The 8,803-nt window shown below is 34.3% G+C and overlaps 1 protein-coding gene and 1 non-coding gene across 2 annotated transcripts; both read left to right on the top strand.

Moving 5' to 3' along the window:
* Nucleotides 1–3,116: 3,116 nt before the first annotated feature.
* LOC127260289 (GDSL esterase/lipase At5g14450-like) lies at nt 3,117–4,602 on the top strand. Its single transcript, XM_051288009.1, has 5 exons — nt 3,117–3,351; nt 3,432–3,641; nt 3,715–3,878; nt 3,952–4,225; nt 4,327–4,602. Exons 1-5 carry the CDS (start codon nt 3,117–3,119, stop codon nt 4,569–4,571), a joined length of 1,128 nt encoding a protein of 375 aa, XP_051143966.1. The 3' UTR covers nt 4,572–4,602.
* Nucleotides 4,603–7,090: 2,488 nt separating this feature from the next.
* LOC127260369 (small nucleolar RNA R71) lies at nt 7,091–7,197 on the top strand. The gene has a single exon (XR_007840730.1). It is a non-coding gene; the product is annotated as a small nucleolar RNA R71 (small nucleolar RNA).
* The last annotated feature ends 1,606 nt before the right edge of the window (nt 7,198–8,803 follow it).

The following is an 8,803-nucleotide window of genomic DNA, read 5'->3' as shown; positions in this document are numbered from 1 at the left end:
ATCATATATATATTTGATAAAACATTATAATTCTTGTGTTCTCATAATTTTAGAAAAATTTGGATTAAAAAAATAATTTTAAAATTTATATAAATTATTTTAATTTTTTAAATAGATTTGGACAATTTATAAATTTTTGTTAACAAAAATATTTTGGATAGAATTTTAATTTGTTGGTATAAAAAATAATCCGATAATATAGTCATAATTACGGTTTTGTTTGCATGTTCTCTGTATATATAAAGACGTTATAACATTTGTTTGCATGTTCTCTGTATATAAAGACGTTATAACACCGCAATCAGTTTTAGTTTGATTTTTAAATTTTAATTTAAATGATTGTGCAAAATTATCTATCGTGTTCTTTTTATTTTTTTTTTACTAATCGATTCATTCTTATTTATTGTGCAGAAAATAAAAAGAATGAAAGACGCTGAAAGAAGTAAAAGAAAATACAATGTATGTGTATTTTTAAAATTTTGAATTGATTTGATTTGATTTTGAGTATTAGATATGCAACAGTTTTTATCGTCGAATTAATTTTGAATATTACTAATATTACTATTCTAATATTTTTTTTTTATTTCAACTTTGTAGATCTTTTTCATACGGTAAAACATTTTAGAAAAATCACATAAAAAATTACAGTAAATTTAAGAAAAAAAAAATTTAATTTTGTTCTAATACTTTTTTTTATTTATTTAGATATTTTTGCATCATTTTTTCTATCAATACTATTTTATAAGTTTTATATTAATTTTTTTAGTTTATTACTTATCATATTCAAATGAAATTAATTTTATGAGACGATCAAAGATGAAGAGATTGACAACATGAAATTTTTACAGATTTATTTTAATATTATTAGCAATTAAATAATATTATTAGCATTATGTATTTGTTTGTTTGAAAAAAAGTATGCTATTTTGCTTTTTTTTTTTTTAATTGTATTGTAAATATAAATTCTTTATTGTTTATTTGTTATTAATATTTTACATATTATTTATTTATTTATTGATATAGAGAGTGGATTTTTTTTTATTTAAAAAAAGATACATGTACTGAACATCATTGTTCCTATATGAGATTAAAAAATGGAAAGTGTTCATAAAAGATTTTTTTTGTTTTTTTATATATTTTTTATATATACTACGTAGCTAAATTTTTTATGGTATTATATATCAATAAATACGAATTTACTTTTAAATTTATTAGAATGTTTTATTTAATTTATGATTTACCTATTTAATATTATTTGTTTGTTTTTGTTACTCTATATATATTATTTAGTATACTGTTTGAACATTATTTTTAACGGCAAGTTAACAATAGTATATAAACCACAACAAAATATTAATAAATTTTTTCTTTCTCATTGATAGGTACAATTTTTTAAAAAATTTATTTTGATTTTTAATTTAAGAATCATTATGAATAATTATAGTTATCTATATTATGTTTGAATTTAAATTAGAATATATATTTTTATAAAACTTTGATTTAATTATTTAATAATTTTATTTGGTTTAGTTACAGTATTTTATATTTTTTATTTATGATTTTTTTATATAAATTAATTTTGATTCTCTTTATACAATATTTTATTGTCAAATAAAAATTATTATTTAAATATTAAAATTAAATTAAATATCACGTTAAGTTTATCTGCAAATTGAAAACGAAATTAGCCGGATCACCGTGTATAAGACGGGTTATAAACTACTTAGAATATCTGCAAATTGAAAACGAAATTAGCCGGATCACCCGTGTATAAGACGAGTTATAAACTACTTAGAATATAATGCTTAATGTCGAAATAACAAAATTAAAAACTAAAAGATCAAATCATTACATGAACAAAGAAAATAATTCAAAATCAAATCTCATTTTTAATTAATTTTAAAACCATAAAATTTCAAATCTAACATTCATTTTTTTTTATATTAAATTAAAATAATTAAAATTTTAAACATTGCATGTATATCTATTTATATCATCTTAAATATATATTTATTATTCAAAATTCTAGTCCAACTTTTAAATTTACAACTAAACAAATAATAGAACTAAAAATATGTATAGAAATTAATAAAATATGATTAAGTTTTTTAACTATAAATATTAGTTATTAATTATTACTATAGTGGAAAAATGGACTAATTTCGTGGACGGCTTAAAAAAAGAAAAAGTGAACTAATTTGATGAAAGTGAATTCTCTACATAGTTTCCTATATACCATAAATTTTATACACATAACATATATTTTATAATATTATGTAATTTTATTTTATTATACCCATTAATAAAATTTTCATAATAATTCATTTTATATTTTATTGTCCAACTTTGATATTGTTAACATATATTAGATATTCGATTTTAAATTTAGTACATTTATATTTAAATTTGATCATAAATTACTTAGATTTGACGATCAATGAATTCGTTTTGTAATCTAACGATCAGTGAATTCGAATTCGTTTCGTATAGTCTATATATAAACTCGATAAATAAGACAATCTTATTAGTTTTTTCTCAAAATTTATAACAATAAACTTCAATTCTTAATTTTTTGTGCCCACCTAAAATTACATAACTTGTTCAAATGAATAAATACGGGAAAAAATCAAAGCTAGTCCCATTATGAATACAATTGATCAAGGGATTAAAATTGATGAATTTTTTTATAATGAGACCATTGATTAATTTTATTCACAGTGAGACTAATTTTAATTTTTTTTTCCCGAATAAATATATATTTTTAAAACCAAAATGGTGGTGGCACGATGATATGGGGTTTTACTGGAGATACTCACCATCACAGCTGCCCCAATCAGCTGCCTAGCTCCAATTTTGCTTTTGGGCTTGACTGATTTCGTCAAAAGTTAATCCAACCTGTCCTGAACTTAAATTAGAATCATTACAGATAAGATCTGATCTTAAAACAGGAAGAAAATCGTGCAAGAACAATGCTTAAAACCTGGAAAATCATTACCAAAATACATCACATTTTTTCTGTGAACAAGCTCGATTGCTTACTTTATCAAAGCATATTCAAAATGCATACTCACAGTTTCAGTTTCTTGTTCATGGGCTCGTCTAGAGAGAGAGCAACCATGGTAGAAGATGCAACAAAAGTCCTGATCCTTACTGTTTTGCTAGTTTCACCAGCTTTGGATGCAGCAGTACCTCAGTGCAGTTTCCCAGCAATATACAACTTCGGAGACTCGAATTCGGACACAGGTGGAAGCTCTGCGGCATTCGACCTGGTTCCCCCACCCAATGGTGAAAGCTTCTTTGGGAGACCTGCAGGAAGAGAATGTGATGGTCGCCTAATCATAGACTTCATAGGTACCGAAAAGATTTACGATCAATGGCGACTATTTTTGACAATAGAATATTGCTAAAATAAGTTTTGGATCATTGATCAGCTGAGCATTTGGGGCTGCCTTATTTAAATCCATACCTTGATTGGTTGAGCACAAGTTACCGGCAGGGTGTGAATTTCGCTGCTGGCAGATCAACCATACGTGGACAGAACAAAACCATGGTTGAGCTCGGGACAAGTCCCTTCTCGCTGGATGTCCAAATCGCGCAGTTCGATCAATTTAAAGCTAAAGCAAGCAAACTACAACAGAGAGGTTAACTGCTACTGTTCATACATGGATAAACCTTTTGGTTTTTCCTTCTAACTGTTTTCTTCTGATGTTGCAGAATCCAACGGTTGTAAGCTTTCGAAGCCTCAAGAGTTCTCAAGGGCTTTGTACACATTCGACATTGGCGAGAATGACCTTATTGCTGGTTTAAGAATGCTAACTGAAGCCCAACTTCTTGCTGCAATCCCAAACATCATTGATCAGCTTGCTGCAGCAGTCACAGTGAGTTCCTTTTGCAATTCTGATCTCATTTGCAGTGCTTTCAGCAGTTGATCAATTATGAAGATCTGTACAGCATTTATATCGACAAGGGGCGAGGAGTTTCTGGATTCACAACACGGGACCAGTTGGATGTCTCCCGGCAGCAACTTTCAATGTTAGCAACCCGAAGCGCGGATTCCTGGACAAATATGGATGCATCAGTGGCCAGAATGCCATGGCTATTGAATACAACAGACAGCTCAAAGGCAGAGTCATCAGACTTAGGAAAGAACTTCCACAAGCTTCTCTCGTCTACGTCGATGTATACTCTGCCAAATATCACCTAATCAGCAATGCCAAAAACTATGGTCAGTCGAACTCAAAACATTGTGCATTCATTAGAAAGATTTCTAACTCAATCAGACAAGATTTGAATGCAGTTAATACTCAGTAAGACTATCTTCCACAGGATTCATGGACCCTATGAAGATATGCTGCGGACATCATGAAAGAAACATCAGTGTCTGGTGTGGACAAAGGAGAATTATTAACGGCTTAGAAATCTTTGGTACCTCCTGTGACTCCCCAGAATCACATATTAGCTGGAATGGCCTACACTACACTCAAGCTGCAAACCAGTGGATCGCCGACCGTATACTCGATGGTTCATTTTCCGATCCCCCGACACCAATCGCTAAGGCCTGCCTAATGTAATTTATTTCTACATCCCATGTTTGATCCTTAAGAATTGGCCAATAGACATATGTTCAAATTATGGTGACTGAAGCCAAGAAAGTTCTAATACCATATCCATGTAAAAGAAGTAGGAGCCCATATTAACAAAAAAAGCCAGATTTCCCATTAACGATTCAACTACGGCAATCACAAGTAGAGCAGTGACAAACAAACAAGAAAATTAAAGCTAAAGGCAAGGCCATAAGAACTCGTGAGTACATAGTCACATTCAACTCTAGTTTAACTGTTAACAGAGGGGAGGAATGTGAACCAGATTAGTCTCAATCTTCCCTGCGTGGAGGGGCATTCTGCTTCTTCTTCTTCTTCCTCTGCTTTTCACAGGCAGATGCCCTTTCTAACGCCTCCACCCGATGTGTCAAGGCGTTGAGCATTTTGGTCTGAGCATCATTCTTTTCAACCAACTGTGTCAATATGCACATCATTTTCTCGTTCTCTTCCATCATCCTCTCTAGCAGCTCTCGATTTCTCTTGCTCTCATCTTCCCCACTGCCCTTCTCGTTGCCATTGTAACTGTCTTTCGTACTCCCCCCTGTTTCTGCAAATGAACAAGGATTCTGATCAGCAGACCCAACCCCTTTTGATTCGTCCACCTTTACCTCACTGTCTACCCCAACATCTATCTCATCATTTCTCGAACCAGCGCTTGAAATCTCTGGCATTTCAGGATGATGGACGGAATTCTCCAAGGTTGTCTGTGTTTCCGACAAATCATTAGGGTTATCTGGATTAGCCTGTTGATTGGTGTCATCCATATCCGTTGGGGCAGGAACTTCAATATCCGCATGAACGGTCTCTTTCTCACCATCTTCCTTGGCATCACTCGCAGCAATGGCATCAATCCTCTCCTGAAGCGCAATCGCCTTTCGAATAACCGCCTTCCTGCATTGCCTGACACCAAAGTCCAACCCGCCAATCGAATCCAGCTTAATCAGCAGAGACATTAGAGTCTCGTTCATCCTCAGTCGCTCCTTCTCGTCCTTCCGAATCAGCTCCACGACTTCACTCTTCGACAGCCTCTCTTCAATGGCATCCACCTGAAACTTAATATCCTTGATCTTCTTCAAACACTTCCGCACTAGAAATCCCCTGAAGACCTTCTGTATCTTCGAGGCGGACGCTGAACGATCTACCTTCCGCGCTCCGACAGATTGAACAGGAATCCTAACTTTTTTCTGGCTACGGCTCTTCTCGGCAGGGCGCTGGCCAGGATGAACGGGCACACACGTCTCCCATGGATCGACTCGGTGAACGGGCACGCTACGGTAGGACGGAGCATGAGAGAAAGCATTGCGAGGATCAGGGTGCTGGTACCAACTCCGATTTCCAAGAAACGGACCCATAGCAAAATCCAATCGCACAGAAACTGGCGCGCAGATGCTCGATTGTGGGCTGAAGATAATTTTTTTGGGTGTAATTTGTCTGGATTTGTGAAACGGCGACGATATATATACAAACTGGGAATTGAAGCAACGAGGGGAGGGGGAAGGGAAAGGATATTTCTGGAACGTTCAGGATGTTCTTTGGAGGGGCATTGCTGTCAAATTCAAATATATACGGACCGGTTCTTCTGGATGCTTGTGGACTGTTCCGCTGCGTGAAAACGCCACACGTGGTGTTACGTCATTCGTGATTGTTATGATGACGCTGTGGAATGTTTAAACGTGTCGCATCAATGTGTCTTCTACGTCATCAATGGTCCGGATATACATGATTTTTTTAAAAATGGCTAATACCCTTTGGATTATAGACGAGCTTATATTAATTTAGAGGTGTAAAGTAAATGCTAATAATTATGTAACGGTCTTCTTTTCTTCCTATAGTATTTTTTTTTTCTCACTTTTTCTTTTCATATTATTCCAGGTAATGGTAGCCACAGCTTCACCAAGTCTTCCAAAGACGGACTGGAGTTACTCATGGGTGTTTGGGGAGACTATTTCTCATAAGAACGAGGTTGTTGTATTTGGTGTGTGAATCCGAATGGTTGAGGACCAAGATTCTGCTATGCATTTCCGTAGCGTAGGTTCGGATGATCTCTCCAGCCTGAATTGTAGGTGTTGGAGTATGGATTGTACGCTAGAGGTCTATTCACACCGTAGTTTGCAGTATTCACATTTACTGCACATCTTTCTTGGAGGGTTGGACATGCATCTATAGGGTCTCCTGCACTTTTACATATTCCACACGCCTTGACTTGGACACTCGGGTTAGATTTTTCCACGACCATCTTATGAACAAAGCTCGTCAACTTAGAAAGTTGTTGCTGCATCGATTGGATAGCATGGTCGCTGTTGTTTCCGCTCGTCTGTCCAATATCCCTCGAACCAAATTGCTACGTGTTTTCAGCCATCCTTGCAATAAGATTCCAAGCTTGTGCTGGCGTCATATTTACTAGAGCTCCACCACTTGCGGCATCAATGATGTTCTTGTCCATCAATGACAAACCATCATAAAAATATTGAATCAATAATTAAGGGGGAATTTGATGTTGTGGGCATTTAATGATAAAATTATTAAATCGCTCACAATATTCAGGGAGCGTTTTACCTGATTGTTGTTTGATGCCACATATTTTCTTAATCAGAATCGCTGCTCTGGAAGCTGGAAAGTACTTCTCCAAAAAAATTTTTTTCATGTCGTTCCACGTGTCGATGCTTCCTGGTGGGAGATAGTAGAGTCAATCCTTTGCAGCATCTTTGAGTGAGAATGAGAAGACTTTGAGTTTGATCTGTTAGTCAGTAATACCTGATGGTTTCATGCTGGAGCACACCAAGAAATAATGTTATTCAGAGTTGGAAACTTAATGCATAAGGGCTGCTGCGCCAAGTCGGGAGCAGCCAACTCCCTTAAAGTGTGGGTATCCTTAGCCATGACAGTCTCTCGATCACTTTCAGAGTCGCTAGAGCTAGAAATTCTGAGGTAGTTTAAAGATTCTGTCAGCTTTGCAAGTTGAACAACTTTTCGTTGTTTGGCTTCCTTTCGCAGCTTTCGCTCAACCTTCTCGTTTTCAAGATTAAATATCAATTCACCTGTACGAGAAGAACGGGGCATAAACAAGAGGATAAATGAAAATAAAACAAAAGAGTAAAACAAAGTGTCAATCCCCGGCAATGACGTAAAAAATTGACCTGTCACACAATCAATCAAATATTTCACCTATTCCTTTATCACAATTTACTGTAATATAGGGGAAGGGATCGTCTCCACATGGATTGTGTATTCACTCTTTCGTGTTCTAATGCAGTAAATAAAAAAGGAGAATTTTTTTTTATTATCTAATGAAGACAAAATAACAAAGCAATTAAATCAACTGGGAATTAAATATCAAGGGGGTGCCTGGCTCAAGGGGATGATGCAGTCATGGCACTTGTGTTTTCATCATTGATTCAATAAAATTAGTTCTTATTAAAGTATCAGTAAATTGGTTATAGTTATCAACAAACTCTGATAACCAATTTTTACTTGCAGTATAGGTAATTAAGGTACGACCGTTAACTACCCCTAATTAAGCTAATAAACCTATGTGCTCCCATAGAAAATATTGCCTAATCGCATTCTAATATAGAAAAATCCAATTCAAACAAAGAAGAGCAATTAGGTTTGATCTTTTAACCCCTCGGAAGGAACTATTCAACCCGGTTGTCACGTATTCAAATACGGATATAATTACGTATATCCTACCTGAATTGACTTTAGATTATCATACCAATTTAAATATCGGTACCAAATATCCTATTAATCTAAGAATCACAAACGTTATTTTGAGGATTAAACAAATATTGATAATAAAAAAGAACTTTTATAAAAAAAATTAAAAATTTCCAAAACACAAGAACCAAACATTATCATTCCTCAAACCAGAAAAGTAACTACTCCATAATTAAATAGCAAAGAACAAAAGGGAAAGATAAAGTCATAGTGGGAGGGGAAATCTTCTCTGTCGATTTGCTCCTGGCACGATCTATGAGTCTGTCAGTCTCCTACTCCTTGTGCGTAATTTCTCCCTGGCTGTCCTTTCCTCTTCTTCTAGCCGTCATCTTTCTGCCGTTCTCTGCTTGTTTTTTTTTCTTTTAATTTTGCCTTTTTTTTCTTTTAATTTTGCCTTTTTTTTAGCAGTTGGGCTTTTTGGCCCTTTAATTAAATTCACATGTCAAGAGGGTGGAGTTAGTCATGGTCATGACTAACTCGGGGGT

Source organism: Andrographis paniculata, unplaced genomic scaffold (genome assembly GCF_009805555.1).
Source record: "Andrographis paniculata isolate CXL003 unplaced genomic scaffold, ASM980555v1 Contig61END, whole genome shotgun sequence".
NCBI lineage: Eukaryota > Viridiplantae > Streptophyta > Magnoliopsida > Lamiales > Acanthaceae > Andrographis > Andrographis paniculata.
The sequence above is the reverse complement of the archived record's forward strand: the minus strand, read 5'-3'. Positions and strand labels throughout refer to the sequence as shown.